The sequence below is a fragment of the Typopeltis vanoorti genome, chromosome 7, assembly GCF_054136105.1.
Source record: "Typopeltis vanoorti isolate ZY-2024b chromosome 7, IOZ_Tvanoo_1.0, whole genome shotgun sequence".
In the NCBI taxonomy this organism is placed as follows: domain Eukaryota; kingdom Metazoa; phylum Arthropoda; class Arachnida; order Uropygi; family Thelyphonidae; genus Typopeltis; species Typopeltis vanoorti.
The window spans coordinates 146,627,404-146,649,099 of NC_143555.1; the positions used below are offsets into that span (position 1 = coordinate 146,627,404).

The 21,696-nt window shown below is 36.9% G+C and overlaps 1 protein-coding gene across 1 annotated transcript in view; it reads right to left on the reverse strand.

The window, feature by feature from the left end:
• The window catches only part of LOC150105173 (meiosis inhibitor protein 1-like), a 335,005-nt gene that overhangs the window by 166,119 nt on the left and 147,190 nt on the right, over window positions 1-21,696 (reverse strand). The window contains exon 9 of the mRNA XM_090395130.1: window positions 15,483-15,590. Coding sequence (XP_090251256.1) covers window positions 15,483-15,590 — 108 coding nt within the window. The remainder of the gene's footprint in view (window positions 1-15,482; window positions 15,591-21,696) is intronic.

Sequence of the window (21,696 nt, forward strand, 5' to 3'; positions counted from 1 at the left end):
TGAAGTAACAAAATTAACAAAGCAACTTATAAAGTAGCATATATATTCTGGACCAAAGGTAAGTCATCTAGTGAAATGGAAGTTGTAAAACAGAGCATTGTCAAAGTTGTATGTCTGGATTCAGATAAAGTTAGTAAATACAAATAACTTCCTCTTTCATAAAAACACTATAAGTAAACTGCAACATGAATTAGATGTTAGTGTTACTGAACAGCTCTATTGCCCTAGATGAGGTCACTGATGTTATTTATATTAACAGTTATATTTCAATGTCATGAGGAGCTACTAAGTTTGGCTACTCTTATTGGGAGAACATGTAGAAATGATCTTAATATTTTTAAAGATAAATGTCAGGAAGCAAAGTTTAATTTCTGCAATTTAGTAAGTATATGCACAGATGGTGCTCCTTCTATGAGAGGAAAACATGGATTTGTTACATTGCTACAAAATGAAATATAAACTTGGGTGAATGTGGTGGACGTGTTTAGCTAGGCAAGAAAATGTGTTTTTAAATTTAAGTATAGTGTGGCTTTTTGTCTTGAACTGTGCTGCAGTTGTGCATCGGTTAGATACAAGTGTCCAGCTGTTTGTTTCACAACTTGAACGGGTAAAGATGGTGGCCAAAAGAAACGTACTTCAGTGGCATGCAAGACTTCTACTTCTACACGAAAGGCTGGCTCAGCATTAGATTTTTGGCAATGGATGCATTGCAGAAACTGCTACACGTATGTGGCGAAAAATGTGAAGGATCTGTGGTCAGCCTGGCTAAATGAGAAGAACAAAAATGTCGACATACGTGAGAAGTGTTGGAATAGGCTAGAGCGTTTAGGAATGGAAGCTGATATCGGGACTGTAGCGGAAGAACTTCAGCGGGAATTCATGAAAATGAAAAATAACCTTCACCTTCTGCATGAAGAATTGGAAGTACTCAGAAGTTAGAAATTACTTTAGCAGAAGTAACTAGAACATGATTACGTATGAGTGAGTCTTTGGTGAATGATGAAGTCATAAATTGTATGGGAGTGATTGGAAGTCAACAAAATAAAACCACAAGAGGTCTAGAAGAAACGAGATGTCGTGAGAGTGGGGGGGGGGTAAAAGAGCGTTGGCTAATGAAATTGGGAGAGTCATGCTGAATAGCGTAGAAAATGAGTCCATGAGTGACGCTTCTATGGACTTGAATGAAGTTAAGAGTGGTAAGATATATAGTGATTCTATGATTAAAGGTATGGAGAGCAGTATGCCTGAGGAGTGCTTGGCTGGTGGGACAATAGAAAGAGTGGCTTTAGCAATAAAGAGAGGGCATAATGCAGACAAGATGATAGTTATGGTGGGTACAAATGACCTTAGTGTTGGTATAAATCGGGTAGCAAAAGATTTAAGAACATTCTTACGAGCAATGATCATGGATGATATGATTGCAAGAATGTGCAAAAAACTGTTTTCCAAACCTTGATTGTGCAAGGTTTGGAAAACTTGTGCCACTTCATAGAGGAGGTGATCGAACTCAAGCATCAAACTATAGGCCTATCTGTGTGTCAGGTGTTGTGATTAAGTTGTTGGAGAAGCTTGTGAGAAGAACTAGGATCCAGAGTTGGGTTGACAACAATGGTATTATCTTTGATGGACAGCATGGATTTGCTAAAGGGAGGTCATGTTTTAGTAATCTACTTACTTATTACAATAAAGTGACTGCTTCCTTGGACAGAGGAAATGGATACACAGTAATATACTTTGATTTTGCAAAGGCTTTTGATAGAGTAGCTCATGATAAATTGATAGTCAAACTAGAACAGATGGGGTTGGATATTAGATTAGTGCATTGGACTGGAGACTGGCTATCTGATAGGTATCAACAAGATGTGTATGGGAAGGCGATATCCAGGAAAAGGGAAGTCACTAGTGGAGTGCCTCAGGGGTATGTTTACGGCTATTACTGTTTAATTTGTATATTAACGATAGAGGTGAAGATTTGGATGGAAATATTCAGTTGTTTGAAGATGATGCAAAGCTGGGACGAACCATGAAGAGTAGTGAAGATGTCGTGGCCTTACAAGAAGACTTGAATAAATTGAGTGATTGGGCATGGAAATGGAGATGTGAGTTCAATGTTGCAAAACATAAGGTTTTAAAATTTGGAAAACAAAGATGGGATGGAGAATTTATGCTTGGTGAGGATATATTGTTGGAGGTGGAAGAAATAAGAGATCTGGGGATGATAGTGGAAAAGGATCTGAAATTTAGGGGACACATAGCCAAAATTGTGAAGACAACACAAAGGCTTCTGGGAATGATGCAGAGGACAGCGACGTGTAGAAGTAGGGAGATTCTTGTTCCGTTGTATAAGGCTTTGATTAGACTACACATGGACTATTGTGCCCAGATTTGGTCACCTGGTTTTCAGAAGGATGAAGAGATGTTGGAAAGGATCCAAAGGCGATTGACTAAGGTAGTTTCTGACCTCTGGAATGTGGAGTATGAGGAAAGATTGAGAAGATGTAATTTGCTGAGTCTGGTGGACAGGAGGAAGAGGGGAGATATGATAGAGATCTACAAGTTGGTAATGGGTTGTTATAGGATCAGTGCTGGAGAAGTTCCACAGAAAATAGTGGGAGTTAGGGGGAGAACCAAAGGTCATCCCTGGAAACTGTATAAAGAAGGTGTGAGTAGGGGAGTGAGGGGCAGGTTTTTTTCGTGCAGAGTTGTAAATGATCGGAATGCCTTGCCTGAGCGTGTGGTGTCTGGAAGGAGTTTGAATGTGTTCAAGTCACGGTATGATGAGCCGTGTGTTTGATAAAAGGACCTCCCAGATGAGTCTTTGACTCCATGAGGTCTTGGGTTAATAATAATAATAATAAACCTGTAATTTCAGCTGAATATTTTCCTGAATTGCAAAGATAGTTGAAGAATGGTATACTACTAAATCCTTAAGAAACTGATATTAATGAATACAGTGGTGTCTTAGACTCATTGATTGAAAAATAATACAGGTCTAAAGATTTTGAGAAACATGATCTCACACCCAACTATCTTTCTAACCATATTTGGGTGATGTCTCTAGTATATCTGAAAATTTACAAATAGTGCTGACTAAGCTCTCAGAAGACAATACTCTGAAATCTCTATTTGACATTAAAAAAGATCCCATTGAAATAAGGAAGAATGCTTTTGAGTATCCAAAAAATGCATCAACATGCTTCTCATATGCTATCTTGTTTTGGCACAACCTACTGTTGTGAATTATTCTTCTCAATGTTTTCACACAAAGTTCAAATTAAGACATGCTTGAGATAACAAATGATGACCACTCACCTGGAAGATCAACTGAAGCTAAAGGCAACAATACTGAAACCAAATGACTGCTTCTTATTCGGCAATAAACAATCTCCAATAAGTCATTAAGTTATGTACTACTTAGTTGAGTACTACTCAGAACAGATGGCAGAGGAATGTAATTAAGATAATATTAAGGTTGTGGAATAATGAATATCAGAAAGATGAAGAGAACTGGGCCACATATTCTAGTGAAGAGGAGAAGTGATGTGACAAAGATATACAAGCTGGTAAAGAGGTGTTATAGGGTTATAGGATAAAGGCAAGCGAAATCGAACTAGAAGTGAGTAGAACTGTATATTATATAAGGAAGTGGGAGCAGGAGAGAGTGAGGAATAGGCTGCATGGAGATGGTGAGTAAACAACTGCACTGCTAAGAGAGTGCAGTAAGTATAATGATGGATTCTGTGTGAGTGCGTGTGTGTGTGACAATAAGTCCTACCATGGAACTCTGTGGGTTACTGGTATTTAATTTGTACAGTAATGATATAGGGAACAATTTGAAGGAGAAAATCCAGCAATGGGGGAGGACAATAGTTGAAGGTGATGTAGAGATGCTCAAGGATTATTTAAACAGGCTGACAATGTGGACAAGACATGATAGCTGAGCATAATGCAGCAAACTCTTAAATTTATGCATTTTGGATGAAAAAATTACAAGCTGTATGTTACACTGATGGATCTGGGAGACTAAGGATTTGGGAATGATGGTTGAATAGGCAGTTGAAGTTCAGAGAGCATGCTATAGAGAAAGGCAAAATAGCTCAAAGGATTACATGGATGCTGAATAACACTGACAAGAAGATATAAGGAGATTATTATTCTTCTCTATGAAGCTTTAATATGGCTACATCTTGACTACTGTGCACAGATTTCAACTAAAGTAGATGACCACCACCTTGAAAAAAATTAGTTTGTCTGAAAATGCAAATAAGAAAACAAAAAATACATCCCTTGAGAATTAAAACTATAGTAAAAAATTAGAAACTGGAAAAAAATAGGCTGTGATTAATTTTAAAACCTTATCTGAAATTGTGAAAATTTTGTAGATCTGTCAAATAAAAATGTCAGCTATAATTAATAGGAAGGAAAAATCTAAAAAAAAAAATTTTTTTTTTCTCTTCCATGTAAGGTTAGTGTAACCAAGTAACTCCCATTTATTAAAATACAAAATTATGCAGCTTCAACTTAATTTTTAATTTGATGATTTTACATGGAACGGTGCCCATTTAATGGAATAAAAACAACACAAAAGAATTAATGCTCACCTAGTTGGCTGAGTGCTTAATGTACCCAGTCTCTAACTAACAGATGCAGGTTTGAATCCTGCCATGGGCATGAATGTTTTTGATTGTCTTCAGGTGGGAGATGAATTTCACTGCATGATGTGAGACCACTTCCCTGTTTAGGGAGAACCTGAAATGGCTTCAAACAGTTCAATATTTCCTTTCTGGAACAGAGTTTCTGGACTATGTAAAAATAAATTAAAAAATACAAAAAAAAAATGATAAATATCATTAGCCTGTCCATGGACTAAAGTATCATTGGTTGTTTCTAACCTTTCATGAGCAGAAGCCATGTAAAAATTAAACAACAGTGCTTAAATTACAATTCATACTGCACTTCTGAATCTCCACACGTAATCCTCTGCCTCCATGAAACTAACCCACCATACACAACTCTCTGATACCTATCAGTCAACTGGATACAGCCAATCCTGAATCCAGTTGACCAACCTGACATCCAAACCCATGTGCCTGCAACTTAAATATCAGTATATCATGTTGCACCCTGGTAAATGCTTTCGCTAAATCTAAAAAAATGGCAGTATATGCCTTCCCTCATCTACTGCTCTTGTAACTTTATTATAAAAGGCTAGCATATTACTAAAACAAGAGCGCCCCTTCACAAATCCATGTTGACTCTCACAAATAACATTATCCCTTCATCTGCCCAATGCTGTATACAGTCCCTCATTAATTTCTCCAAGATCTGAACAACTACTGATGACACACAAACTAGCCTATAATTAGACACTTCCAGTATGCTACCACCTTTATGCAATGACACTATCTTACCTTCCTTCCATTCCCTGGGCACCTTTCCCATAGCCAGACTTTCACTGAAAAGTCAGGTCAAAGGAGCTGTCAGTTCTTTAGCACATTCTCTCAAAACTTGTGGTGAAATACCATCCAGTTCCACAGCTTTACTGACATCCAAAGTACTCAGTATTTAGAACATGCTCTGCTTCTGCACATCTAAACCTCAAACCTGCCCTATCCCTTCAGTATTAAAATTTACTCCTCCAGGATGAAATACACCAATAAAGTGTTCATTGAACATTCCACTATGTCCTCTGCATCACTCACTCTATTCCCATTTTTATACCACAATGTCATTCTTCCACAATCATTTCTCCTCCTACTGGCCACATAGCTAAAAAATTCCATATCATTTTCTTTGGATCTTAGGGCCAATCTCTTCCCATATTCCAGTTTCCCCCTCCTTACCATACTAGTCACTCTCCGGGCCTTATTCTTATATTCTTTATGCATCTGCTCTTCACCTGTCTCTTTATATCTCTTCCATAGCCTCTTTTTCACATGCAGTTCCTGTTTAATATTGTTTGTCATCCACTTTACACCAAATTGTGTTCTCTTCTTCATTTGTAGAATACAGCTTACTATTGCTGCTAAGAAATATTCCTTCACAATTTCCCAAGCACTAATGTTATCCTGGCCTTACAATTCCTCCCTCCATGAAATTTTCCAAAGTTGATGTCTAAGACTATTATAATCACCTGCCTTATAATTCCACATACGTTCCCGTCTCTTTGATACTCCTGCATGTCTATTCATCTTCCAAGTCAAAACCATATCATCACTCTCTCCAACTGGTGAGAAAGATGTCATCTCAGTTATTATCAACTCTTCTGATGCTATAACCAAATCCAAAATTCTTGTTCCCTCTATTACATGTTGCCTAAGACATTCCCTCAAGAATTCTAGAAATTCCATTCCCTTATTGCTAAATGCATCTTCCTCTCCCCAATTTATATTGCTGCAGTTAAAATCTCCCATAACAATCATTCTTCTTGCACTTGCCAAGCTGAACATCTTCTGGTCCCCATCCTCTGTGCTCCTTGGTTAGTAGCAACACCCCACTAAATATCCTGTCTTGCTCACCTCTACCATATGCTTTCAAAATCATTAGTGTTACTGCCTTCCAAAGCCTCTACTCATAGAAGACATAAGTCGTCACTCATCATAAGCAGTACTACACTACCACGCTTTTGCTTCCTATCCTGCCGAAAAATGCTGTACCCTGCTACTTCTATTCCTGTTATTATATCCTCTTCTGTCAACCATGTCTCAGTGATCTCAATAATCTTTGGCCAGGCTGATGCTATCAGCGCCACCAATTCGTCTCCTTTATTCCGGATACTCCTGGCATTAGCATAAAGCATTATATTTTTTTTTCTATATCCAACATTAACCCCTCTAGACTCCAATGGGCTAAGCGTTACCTGATGTCGTCCCCCTTCTCCCAAGTACCCATTCCCAAATTTCGGGGGGGGGGGGGGGGGGGGCACCTGGGACTAAACAGGAATGGTAAAAAATTGATCGACTTTGTAGTTTATAATAATCTTAAAATAATGAATTCTTTCTATAAACACAAAGACATATAAAATATATTTAGGCAGCAAGAGGATGGAAATCAATATTAGATTACTTTATCTTAAATGAAAAAACATCAGGGCTATCTTTAGATGTTAGAATTCACAGAAGATATGAAATAAGTAGTGACCACTTCCTCGTTAAAATAAAATTAAGATTACCACCTAAATAGTTACAAATAACAAGAACAGAAAGAAAATTTAAAACATTTGTTTATAAAACTAGATTATTAAATGACAAATATATAATGGCTACATGAACAAAGAATTAACCAATATTTAGATAAAATAAAATGAAATGAAGAAATAGATATAGAATGACTTAATATAAAAATGATACTAAATACAGCAGCAAATGAAAACTTAGGAAGGACCAAAAAATTCAATTAAAAAAAACAACAACTAAAGATATGGGATGATACAATCAAATAAATAATCAAAATGAAAAAAGAATCATATCATAAATATTTAAGCAGTAAAAGATTAGAAGATGAAATAGAATATAAAAGAATAAGAGCCATAGCTAAAATAAACACCAAATTGAAATGAGAAGAATTTCTAAATTCTTGGAAGTTTTTCCACTTGGTTATACTATAAATTAAAGATACCAAGAAATTATATACTTGGTTTAATCCTTTATCCAAGTGTAAGCAAATAAATAATCAAAATGAAACCAATCAAGTTTGCACCTGAACTATTTTCAAGACTGGGGTAACTTGTATAAAGAAGCTAAGACTTCACATCACTTGCCTTAGTACTCCATAATGCAAAGCACATCTCCTTGCGGACATGTATAATGCTATGCATTATGGGAAGGGTCACTACCCAGACTGGTTTCAACCTTTATTGAGGTCTCCTCAATATATAAGTAGCCAAATGGTGTACTCGTATATGAAAATATGACTTCAGCATTACTTAGCATCGCCTCTGGGTCTGGCTCACACTGATGAGACCTCAATAAAGGTCGAAACCAATCTGAGTAGTGACCCTTCCAATAATGCATAGCATTATACATGTCCACAAGGAGATATGCTTTGCATTATGGGATACTAAGGCAAGTGATGTGAAGTCATTAGCTTCTTTATACGACTTGCCCACAATCCTGAAAATAGTTCAAGTGCAAACTTGTTTGCTTACACTTGGATAAAGGATTAAACCAAGAATATAATTTGTTGGTATCTTTAATTTATATTATAACCAAGTGGAAAAACTTACAATAACTCAATCAACACCTGATATACCTCTGATTCTTTCACTTACAATTCTTCTAATACTTGCGTTCCCTCTATACATATTGCTTGGCATCATTTACTCTAGTATGATATACACTGATAAAGTGTATATCATATTGGTGTGATATAAAGTGCTTATTCTATAATTCCACTATATCCTTTGCAGTGATCACTCTGCAACTATGACTATCTACCAGTGTCAACCTGCCATAATTATTCTTCTCTTTAACCGTATTAGCAGAAAAATTCCCTTGAATTATTCTTTGTTTAACTAGCCAGTATCCTCTCATCCTGCACCTTTTCTTTCTTTATCAAGCTTGTAACCTTCCTAGTCTGCACTTTATACTTCTCTTGCATCTGACTTCCACTGACAGTCTTATACATCCTCATTAACATTTTCTTTTCCAATAGCTTGCCTGATTTCACTGTTCATCTTTTTCACTTCTACTCTATTTATTGCTTAATTCTTAGTATGCAGTTATACATTGCATGTGTCATGTACTGCCTTATGAATTTCCATACACTCACTCAACATCTTTTCTGAAGCGCTCATGAAACCAAAGTATTGATGCTACTTGACTACAGAGCTTTTCATAATCACTCGCATATATATAATTTCACATATATCTTTTGACAATATTTTTTCTTGTCTCACCACTTCCGAACACTCTCACCAACTAGCAGCAGTGTTAATACCTCATTAATAATCACATCTTGTGAAGTTATCACCAAATTCAATACTCTAAAATCTCTGGTTACTTCTGCCACATGCGAATTAAGGTAGTTATCCATCACAAATTCAACAAATTCACTCTTGTTATTTCCATACACTATCTCTTTCTTCCAATCTACATTCCTGTAATTAAAATATCCCATTAGGATCACATCTTTTTACATGCCCAAATGATTCGCCTAATACATTTCACAATCAGTATTGTCTACATTCCTGGCCTATAATTCGATATACTAGTCTGTTAATTTCAACTTCACATCACACAGATTCAAAATCATGTACTATCATTTTCAACCTCCACTCTTCCATTCTTTGTAGACATGAAGAGTGAAAGAGTGGAGGTTGAACAATTCCTCTACAATCACTAACCATGGTTGTTTTTTGAAGTTAGTGCTGTCGCGATATTGTGTATTTTGTTTACCGAGAAGACGGGGCGGATGCATAATGGTGGAAGACAAGACGAAGCTAAGTTTTCATTACTGCATTTAGTTTTGTTTTGTTTTATTTAGTGTACTTAATGTTTTGTTTTGATTGTAATCGTTTATACTTTTCTTATTTATTTATACTCCCTGATACTTATTTAGCGTTTGTTTTTGAAACTATTTCGAATAATTAACGATTACGCTAGTAGTCCCTCGGCAGTAACGAATGATGGTGGATTCAGCTGCAGTGGCAAATGGTGTGTCGCCAAGTCCTCTGCCATTTAGGCACTCTATTATAAGCAATATAATAAGGGAGTTTGTGGCATGCAGTATTTGCGGCATGTATGCGTCTCAGGAATTGGATATCTGGCTTGTGAGAGAGGATGGGGTGCGTGTGTGTTTAAAGTGCAGGCAGTGGGAGAAAATAAATGCAGCAGATATTTCAATAACCGAACTTGTTGCTCCAGGAACGGGAAATGAATACAGGAAGATGAGTAGTGTGATAGGAGAGAATGAAGAAAAAAATGCGAATGAGAAAATAATAGTTGATAGTGTAGAAGGTGTGAGTGACTGTGAAAGTTTAGGAGATAGTTTTGTTTGGGAGAGTGAATTTCGATTTAGAGTGAATGACCTGCAGACAGAGATAGAGGAGCTGAAAGAGGAGGTGGAATGTCTTGGGAGAAGTATGATAAGTATGAAAGATGAGATTAGAAGAATGGAAGAGATAAATGCAAGGCAAATCGGAGTAAGGGAGAGAGAGAGTTTTGGGAATGATAGGAGAGGAGAGAATGATAAATGAGGAGAGAATGGAATTGAATATGGAAATGGAGAGAATGGGAACAGGAGAGAGAGGTATGGGAGTGCTAGAAGAGGAGGGAATGGAAACAGTAAGAGAGACAGAATGAGAGAGAGTTATGGGAATGCTAGAAGAGAAGAGAATGGAAACAGTAGGAGAGACGGAATGAGAGAGAGGTATGGGAGTGTTAGAAGAGGAGAAAATGGAAATAGTAGGAGGGAGAGGTATGGGGATGCTAGAAGAGGAGATAATGGAAACAGTAGAGATGGAATTAGATGAGAGAGAGAGAGGCATGGGAGTGCTAGAGGAGGAGAGAATGGAAACAGTAGGAGAGACAGAATGAGAGAGAGGTATGGCAGTGCTAGAAGAGGAGACAATGGAAACAGTAGGAGAGAGGGAATGAGAGAGAGGTATGGTAATGAAAGAGGAGGAGAAAATGGAAACAATAGGAGAGAGGGAATGGTAAGAGGTATAATGTATGGGGACTCAATGATCCGTGGTGTTCAAGATAGGATACGTGAGGAGTGTTTGCCAGGAGGAACGATAGAAAGGGTAGCTTTGGCAGTTAAGAGAGAGGTGACAGGGTGGATGAGATGATTGTGATGGTGGGAACAAATGACTTGAGTGGTGGTGTAAATAGGGCAGCAAGATATATGAGATTCTTGCTTGAGGTGGTATGAAAGAAGACACGGAGAGGAAATATAGTGTGTGTGTTGCCTAGGTATGATAATGACGAACTGAGCAGAAGAGCAGTAATATTCAATGACATAATAGCAAGATTGTGTGACAAGAGAGGACTGGAATATGTGGATGCTTGGAGTGCATTTGAGGACAGAGAGGAATTGTATGCAAGAGACCACTTACATTTGAATGAGGAAGGACGTAGGAGTCTGAAGAGATTGCTGTTCTGAAAAAGTCAGTGTGTCCAAGGGAGGATGGTAGTAGGGGTGGCCTCTTGTGGGAAGGAGAACGACAATTGGTAACACTGAGCCCAGTGGAGTATAGAGGGGATAATGCTGGGCATAGAAACAACGGCATTTACATGCTATATACTAATGCCAGGAGTATACGGAATAAGGGAGAGGAATTGGTGGCACAGACAGCATCAGCCTGGCCAAAAATTATTGGGATCACTGAGACGTGGTTGACAGAAGAGGATATAATAACAGGAATAGAAGTTGCTGGGTACAGCATTTTTCAGCAGGATATGAAGGGAAAGTGTGGTGGTGGAGTACTGCTTATGATAAGTGACGACCTATGTCCTCTAAGAGTGGAGACTTTGAAAGGCATTGACACTAATGATTTTGAAAGCATATGGTGTGAGGTAGAGGTGGGCAAGACAGGATATTTGGTGGGGTGTTGCTACAGACCCAGGAGTACAGAGGGTGGGGACCAGGAAATGTTTAGTCAGTTGAGTTTGGCAAGTGAAAGAAGAATGATTGTTATGGGAGATTTTAACTACAGTAGTATAAACTGGGGAGAGAAAGATGCATGTAGCAATAGAGGAATGGAATTTCTACAATTCTTGAGGGTCAAATGTCTTAGGCAACATGTAATAGAGGGAACAAGAGGTTCAAGAGTTTTGGATTTGGTTACAGCATCTGAAGAGTTGATAATAACTGAGATGACATCTCTCCCACCAGTTGGAGAGAGTGACCATATGGTTTTGACTTGGAAAATGAATAGACATGCAGGAGTATCAAAGAGACGGGAACGTATGTGGAATCATAAGGCAGGTGATTATAATAGTCTAAGACGTCAACTTGGGGAAGTTTCATGGAGGGAGGAATTGGAAGGCTGGGATATCATTAGTGTGTGGGAAAGTATGAAAGAATATTTGTTAGCAGGAATGGCAAGTTGTATACCACGGGTGAACAAGAGGACACAATTTGGAGTAAAGTGGATGACAAACAATATTAAACAGGAATGGCATGCAAAAAAGAGGCTGTGGTAGAGATATAAGGAAATAGGTGAAGAGAAGATGCACAAAGAGTATAAGACACAGGCCAGAAGAGTGACTAGTATGGTAAGGAAGACAAAACTGGAATATGAGAGGAGATTAGTCCTAAGATGAAAAGAAAATCCTAGGGAATGTTTTAGATATGTGGCCAGTAGAAGGAGAAATGACTGTGGAAGAATGATATTGTGGGATAAAAATGGGAATAGAGTGACTGATGCAGAGGACATAGTAGAATTGTTCAATGAACACTTTATTGGAGTATTTCATCCTGGAGGAGTCAGTTTTAATGCTAGAGGAATAGGGCAGCTTCAAGGTTTAGAGGTACAGGAGGAGAGTGTGTTTCAAATACTGAGTACTCTGGATGTCAGTAAAGCTCAGGAACTGGATGGTATTTCACCAAGAGTTTTGAGAGAATGTGCTAGGGAACTGACAGTGCCGTTGACCTGGCTTTTCAATGAAAGTCTAGCTGCTGGAAAGGTCCCCATGGAATGGAAGGAAGGTAAGATAGTGCAATTGCATAAGGGTGGTAGCAGACTGGAAGTGACTAATTATAGACCAGTTTATGTGTCATCAGTAGTTAGTAAGATCTTGGAGAAAGTAGTGAAGGACTGTATACAGCATTGGGCAGATGAGGATAATGTTATCTGTGAGAGTCAACATGGATTTGTGAAGGGGCGCTCTTGTTTTAGCAATATGCTAGCCTTTTATAATAAAGTTACAAAAGCATTAGATGAGGGAAAGGCATATACTGTCATTTTCCTAGACTTAGCAAAGGCATTTGACAGGGTGCCACATGATTAGCTGATATTCAAGTTGCTGCATATGGGTCTGGATGTCACATTGGTCAACTGGATTCAGGATTGGCTGTCCGATAGGTATCAGACAGTTGTGTATGGTGGGGCAGTTTCAAGGAAGCAGAGGGTTATAAGTGGGGTCCCACAGGGCTCAGTACTAAGACCTATATTGTTTAAACTTTATATCAATGACATTGTCAGTGGATTGCAAGGGGATATTCAGTTGTTTGCAGATGATGCAAAGCTGGGAAGGATTATTAGTAATAGTGCAGATGTGGCAGCCTTGCAAAAGGATTTGAATAAGCTAGATAGATGGACAAATGAATGGGGGTTTCAGTTTAATGCAGCAAAATGTAAGGTCTTGAGGTTTTGGAAACATCGATGGGACACTGCATACTCTATGGGAGGAGTTATACTGGAGGAAATAGGGGAGACAAGAGATCTGGGGTTGATGATTGATAGAAAACTGAAATTTAGGGGACATGTTGCAAAGGTGGTGAAGGTAACACAGAGGATTGCTGCAATAATGAGAAGGAAGCTGACCTGCAGAGATAAAAGAGTTATCATTCCATTGTATAAGACCCTGATCAGACCACAATTAGACTATTGTTCTCATATTTGGTTCCCAGGATTTGAAGGGGATAAATTAACTGTGGAAAGAGTACAAAGATGGCTTCAGGACTGTACAATGTTAGTTATGAGGATTGGCTCAGCTGTCCTTCTTAATTCACAATTATCATATTTTTCCCACTTTCCCAACAACAGTATTATCCTGTACTTCCTACAACAACTTCCTCAAGTCCTTCCTATCCACATTCCATTTTTTACCATCTAAGCTTTCACACCCCATAACTACTAATTCTGAAGTCTGCTCTTTCCATCTTTTCAAAGCATTAGTTATTTGTTTCAATCCACCAGGAAAGCAAGTTTTGTGTACTTTTTTATTTATCACATCTCTAATGACTGGGTTCCCATACAATGCTATACAATTACTTTGACTCTTTCTTCATAACTAACTTCCTCCTTCTCATCCACATCAGCCAATCTCTTCTTTAGATATTTAATATAATCTAGATGCTTAATTTCACTCTTCATCATTGTCTCTTGCCTAAGCCCATCCAGTTTGTTCCCTTTGTTATCATTAGTAACATATCCATTAAATTTCTGTTAACTACTGGTAATGGTAACCAACATTTCAAAATGCTCTAATTTATCGTTTCACACTTTTCACATATATTAATACTTTCTTTCTTTTTTGCACACTGTAGCAGTCCACATATCTTTTATGTTTTTCAATGAAGATAAAAGAATTCTCTCACCACATCCACTAAGAAAAATGAAGGACAAAATTCGATCTTTATGCCAACACTTCCCATGCTATAGACATGACTTCCTTACAAATGCCATTTTCAGAAAGCAGCAGAAACACAAACAAACAAAAACACTATTGAAGAACACATGTATCCAGCATGAAACAAAATGAACCATTTAAAACACTATTTTCTCAGCACAGTTCAAATATACCATTACATTTACATTTAAACATACTTTTATCTTGGACAAATAGTGGTGATGTCATTTTAATATTAATAAGCGCAGAATGCAAGACCTCCTGTATTGGTGAAAATCAACCTAGGAAGTGGATGAAATTCAAGATCCAGAGGTAATGTTGACAGAAGCCCGAAGTTTAAAGAATATACTGCAAGTGTTATGGACCACACATCAGTTTCCAATGATAATGAACATGTTGACAAGTAGAGATAAAGTTGTCCTTGTATTTAGGTCTTGATCAAACATCACATGGACTATTATCATGCGCAAATTTAGTTGCTTGGTTTTCACCGTAACAAGAAACTCTGAAGAGGATGCAGAGATGAGTAGCTATGGCTATATCAGAACTTTAGGATATTGCTTATAGGGAAGGATGAAGAAATGTAAATAGCAGATTCAACAGTAAAAAAAGAGGTGATATGATATAGATATTTAAGTTGGTAAGGAGATTTTACAGGATGAATACAGAATGGAGGATTTCCATCCCTGGAAGCAGTGCAAAGGTATGGTGTATTCACAAGGGAGTGAGAAATATATTTTGCACATGAAGAATAACTGGAATATATATTACCTGGTGTGTGTTGCAAATTGAATATATGGTCATTGTGAATGCTAGAAATATGAATTAGTTTAAGGTTCAGTAAGAAATATATGTTGCTGGTTGAGTAACACCTCTTGCTATGAGTCTGTTGACTCCATGGAAAATTTTTAATTAATAATAATAATCTTTAACTCACATTCTTACACTGAAATCATATAAAAGATACTGTGATTTCAACATCACAGTACATTATTGACACCAAAAATTAACCAAAAAAAAAAAAATGCACATTTATTAATTCTAAGTTAAACTATTAAACTTAAATTATCTTTAACTCTTTAGTGTTAAGTTTATTTTAAAATATAAATCTATTAAACTCTTTTTTTTTTTCTTACAAATAGCAGCAAAAGCACTTTCTAATACTAATATGACTAAGGAGCCAACCTTGAAATACAAGCTTCAACTCCTCTTCCACATTGAAGCAACTCTCTGATAAAAATGGCTTCTGATGACACCAAAGTAGCAATTCTAGAAACAGTTGCATTGATGTGCCTATATTTAAAAATAATTCAATAATATTTACAGATATTTTATTCAGTAGATATTTATGGCAATCAAGCACTAGTATTATAGCTTCATACTGTAAACCTTAAAATACCTAAAGCTATGTTTAGTGTTTTATCTGCATGATAGACATCGAAAGGGAATGAAGTCAGCAGTATGCAAGATGTGCTCTGAGCTAAAAGAATAAACTGGTTGTGAGTTAAATAGGATGAGCAAACTATTAAGAAAAAGTTTCACAAAAAAGAAGACTGGTGGGACTAATGGGAGAAGAGGAATGAACATTTGTAAGGTATATAGAACATGCTAGAAATGAGACAAGCATGAAAAGGAAAACCAAATCAAATTATGTGAAGGAGTTAGATGAACAAGCTACAGGAAATCTCAGAGTTTGGTTGGGATACTTGAAATTATAGATGACCAGTGTAATATCACTGTTAATCAAATATGTTCTCCAGATGGTTTGCCTGTTCTGCATGCAAGATGCAACTTCTGGGAGGAGAAAATACCTTGCAACCTTTTGAGATAGCTAATCTTCCTTCAGCTGAAACACATCTTGCTCCCATTTAGTTGAAAAATCCTACAATAGGTGTGAATCCTAGCCAGGATGCAAGAAACCTTGCATTTTAGAAAGATGCAAGATTCTTTTCAAATGAAGGTGAATTAACTAGTCTCACAAGGAGACCTAGTTTGTGAGTGTTGTATGGAGACAATAGAAATCTGAGAAAGTTATGTTATTATGTGATAAGTAAAAGAGAATGTGTACTGAAGAATAATTTTGATACTGAGTGAGACCGTTGTGTCAGTTAGCATGAAATGAGAATGTTGTGAATGGTTTGGATTTTTTCAGGATGATTTGTTATCATAAGTGCAATATGGTGGAGTGAAAATGCAAGTGGGGAGCACATGCATGTGAATGGAAGAGAGAGAAGGATAAATGAAAAACCAGGAGTGCCAGTGCATAAAGCATGTGCAACTAATGGTGAGAAAGAAAACATGGCTGATGGTATGATACAAATGCAAACATCAGTGAGAAAGTGTTTAGAAATTTGATAGCATGGCTGGTAAAGGCTGTGCAAGAGATGAGTTAGATGCACATAAAATCAGAAAGTAGATAGATATGAATGAAAAGATTAGGAAGAATTGAATGATACATAACCATGGAAGCATGACTTATGGCATAAAGTGAGTGTGAATGACAATGAAAATGTGATGATGCAAAACTTGACAGCTGAGTTAGGGAAGATAAACATATGCAGAATGAAATTAGAAGATAGAGATTAATGCAAGGGCACAGAAGAATCGAATGAAAGAAAACTTGAGAAAGAAGTAATCAATGATTCAGGAGTGGTTTTCTTTTATTAAAAACACTAGAATGAGAGAATGCACAAGGTTTGCTTTCCATGAGGGAAGATGAATATGATAATTGAGGCTTGGATGTAAGAATTAAGAGAGCAAGAGAGTTCATGATGATTGCAGAACAAATGATTTTGGTTGGGCAGAAGTGCAGTGTGAGGCTAGATATCAAGAGATTAGTGAGGAGAGGAAAAGATAACGGTATGGTATGGAAAATAGCCAGAATGTTGCACAGTCATGAGATATGACAGTGAGCAAATATCCCTTCAACAATCGAGTCAAAGACTCATTGTGGGAGGTGAATGGTCATACACTCAGCTCATCACACTTCCTTAAATACATTTAAATTCTCTGCAAAAACCACATTCTCAGATGTACAGCTTCCAAGGATGACCTCTTATCCCCCCCCTCCATCTCCCACCATTTTATGAAAAAACCTCTTCAACATTAATCCTATAACCTTTAGGATACATATCAACTTGCATGTCTCCATCATATCATCCTTCCTCCTCCTATCCATTAGATTCTGTAATTTGTATCTGTTCAACCTTTCTTCATACTCAACATTCCAAAGACAAGAAACCACCTTAGTCAATCAAATCAATGCGCATTATATACATACCAGCTATTGAATTTGAATCCTTTATGCAGATGTACATAAACATCACTTATGCAGTATATATACAAAATACTTGGTCATGTGTGTCACCACGTGTTCTATGCAAACTGTGTAGGAATGCTGCTGGCCAGTAATCGTCGATAATGTTGATCACAATGGGAAAAGCAAGTGATCTTTCTGAGTTTCATCATGGACTTATTGTGGGTCAGGTTGAAGCCATGATTTTGAAAACAGCAGAGCTGACTGGTTTCTCAAAAGGTGAAATATCCTGAGTGTTTAATCAGTAGAAAAATAACTTACAATGCTCATCTAAGAGGCATAACTGTGGTTCTAAGACAGTCTGCAGGAATGAGATCACCATTGTCTGAGAAGACTTGCATGGTCGAATAGAACTTATTGTACACAGCAATTGACCAAATCATATAATGACAGCTGTTCCTGACCCATATCTCACTGACTTATGCACAAGGAACTGAACAGGATCGATATTGGCAGTTGCATGCCTGTATGTTAAATGAAAGTTTCTAATTCAGTGGCTGGTATGTATAAATACTAGCAGAACACATTACGTGAAGGTGAGGACTGGACATTAGACCAGAAACCCATCAGTTCTCCACATTCCTTAAAGGCTATGTAAAGGTCTCCTCCCAGTTATTTGGCTTTGATCCTTAAGCAACCCCTGAGGATTGGTATTTGAAAGTTTTTTTTTTCACTAGGTTATACTAGTAATTAAAGATGCCAAGAAATTATATTCTTGCTTTCATTCTTTATCCAAGTTTAACCAAACAAAGTTTGTGCATGAAGTAACTTCATAACTGGGCTATTTGTATATAGAGGGTAATGTCTTCACATCAATTGCCTTACTATCCCATAATGCAATGCTCATATCCTTATGGACATGTATATGGGAAGTCCACTACCCAGACTGGTTTTGACCTTTACTGAGTTCTCATCAGTGGGAGCCAGACCTAGAAGTTATACCAAGCAAGACGCAAGACGTTGCTGACTATAAGGGCGAAGCAAAATGCTTTTTTATCCCCTGCTATCTGATAAGGATTACTGTGTGAGGAAAGGTTTATGAGCTAAGAGCTCTGCCTGAGTGGGTGCGATTCAGAGATCTTCATTTGGAAGTAGGATGGCCTTCGGTCTCCTATATTTTGAGAAGTCTGTTTCATCATAATTTGCTGCTTGTTGCACTAATTCATTTGGATGTGAAGAGGACACTGAGAAGAACTTCACTGCTGAAGACTGCAGGAAAGAATAGATGTAGGGGATATTTGTATCCCGGTGAAGTTGGACATTTCTGACGTACCATGGTGCGTTTAATATCATGCGGAGACATTTGTTTTGCACTTTCTGTAGTTTGAGGATATTTGTACTTGAGGTGTGACTCCAGGCTGGGGATGCGTAAGTGATAATGGGTCGAATCAACAGTTGATAAAGGAGCAGTTTTATTTTGGTATCCAGCTTGCTATTCCTATTGATAAGAGGGTAAAGCTGTGCAATGACTCTTGATGCTTTTGAACATGAGGCTTTTATATGTGAACTGAAAGTTAGTTTTCTGTCCAGCAGTACACCCAGATATTTGGCTTCTGCTTTCCAGGGAATCTTGGTATTAAATAGGAAGATATCATCTTTGGGGAGTATTGAGTTTTTAGTGAAGAGCATGGCAATACTCTTCTGAGGGTTTACTTGCAGTCTCCATTCCGAGAACCAGTGCTCTAATCTCTGCAGATTTTCTTGCAGTTTCTTGGTGACAAGGTGAGGTTTAATAGATCTGGCTAGTATAGCTGTGTCGTCTGCGTATAGGGCAATGATGGATGACATTGGATTGTGCGGAATGTCCGCCATGTAAATCGTGAAAAGTATCGGTGCCAGAAGGGACCCTTGAGGAACTCCTGCCAAGATGCGTCGTTGGGTAGATAATATATCATTTAGTTTGACTTGCATTCGTCTGTCACTAAGAAATGACTTTATAATTTGAACTAGATCTGATGGAAGTTATACCAAGATTGAAGTAATGCAGAAGTCATATTTCCAGATACAAGTAGTCAAAAGGTGTCACACCTTATTATTAAAATACTCTGGATTAGAGATAGATGTTGGCAGTTTTTCACTTGGTTATACTTACAGTGACCATATTTTTTGGAGAAAATAAAGGACAAATCAGAAATTGTCTCATAATAAAACAGCAGGTTGTGTTTATTTGTTTCACTAAAACTAAAAAGTTTTATAACATTTATTATAAAATATAAGCATATACATAGCATTTTAAACAATCACATTATGACTTAAAAAATTTAATTTTGATACTTTTCACAAGAATGAACTTTTTTTTTAACGAATCAGGTTTGTGTTTTAAAAATTCATAAAACTGTATACAATCCATGTCAAAGTTGCATTTGGTATAAATGCATGCTTCCAATATTTCGATTTTTAGTAGGATTTTTCCACTGGTCCACATATTGTTCACTAATGAAAATACTCGTTCAGCGGGGCATTAGATCCAGAAAGACATAAGCAAAATTCAATGATTTTTAAAATGTTTTTAAAAGATGCATGTTTATCTGTGCAATATTTAAAAATTTCAACCCATCTACATCGGCAGGACTCATCATTTTATTGCCATTCTTCAATCTTTTCACTGATGACATAACCTTTAATACACAAAACTTCAACAAATAGTTTGCCGTTATTTATATTTAAGTTCCATTGACTGGAAATGAACAAAATGCTTTCCTCGATCTTAGCCCACAGAGGGATTTCTCGTAGCCCATTTAAATACTTCCATTTTCCACGAAAGAGTTGTCCCAGTTATTTAAATAATCAATGCAGGTTTCGTAAAATTTATGAATTGCATCTATAAATATGTTGGCATCAATGTTTTGGGTTTTTTCTAATTCTAAAATTATTTTTTTAGTATTTATAGGTAAAAACCCTTGATTTTTTCACTCAATTAACTTTAGCTTCAATTCTTTTAAATAAATGGAAGCTTCATACATGGAGATTTCTTGTGATTCAATTTTCAGAATCTTCTTCTTCTTCTTCTGCAGCTTCTCCCACTTAAGTGGGGTCACTGTTTATTATGAGTCTCCTCCACACCTTCCTGTCTTGGGCTGTCACCACATCCAAGTTCTTCATCTTCAAGTCCTCTTCTACCAGCTCCCTCCATCTCTTCTTTGGCCGCCCACGCTTCCGAATATATTGTTGAAATGTTGAAGCGTGGCTGTGAATAAAAACTAACCATGCCTCAGCTAACACATCATTAAAAAAGTTTTTTAGAATCGTGGGACATTTTTCCAGTTCCAAAACATATGATTTGAGCGGCTTAAATAGTTTTAATATTCTCTCTAAAGCTGGTAGAAGAGTAAGCATCGTGTTTTGCTGAAACCTAGTAATTTTTTATATTGAACATCTACAGCATCACAAAATTCTTTCAATTTTTCCACTCTGATTGTGTAGATGTAAAAATGTGAATAAATTTTTACTAATATCACTTCAATATCTACCGGAAGACAATCAACACCAGTGCTTATGCAGTTATTGGATATGTGGGTAGCACAATTAACACCAATCAGTTTATTGCCACATAAATTTTGCATTTTAAAGAAAACATTATTTTCTCCTTTTATTTCGGAACCACCAAAGTTCCAGTTGGTGTTGTCAGCACACGTTTAGCGACTGCTTGATGTAAGCTGTTAAAATATCAGAATTTTCTCCAGGTAGATTCTTTAAATCTAAAACTTTTACTTTGACACCTTGATTGGATAAAAAATACCTGACCAGAATCAGGCACAATTTAATATTTCAATGACTAGAACAATCCTAATAAATAATAATATAATTTGTTTTACATAAATCAGTTTTAACTGAGGCAACAGAATATGGACTGAAAACAACATTACAAATGACTGCTTCTGTTTTTGTTCTGGCACAAGAATACTTTTTGTCAAAACATGTCTTGATTAATTTTGGAAGTGCCGTTGTTTGATCGAAATGAGCGATTATGTTGTACAGATTGATAACACCAAGATGCTTCTTTCAGTGCCAACTATTTTACTTTGTGATTGAAAATTTTGCTAACAAGGAAAGAGTTTAACGATTTACTTGATGAAGCCATGA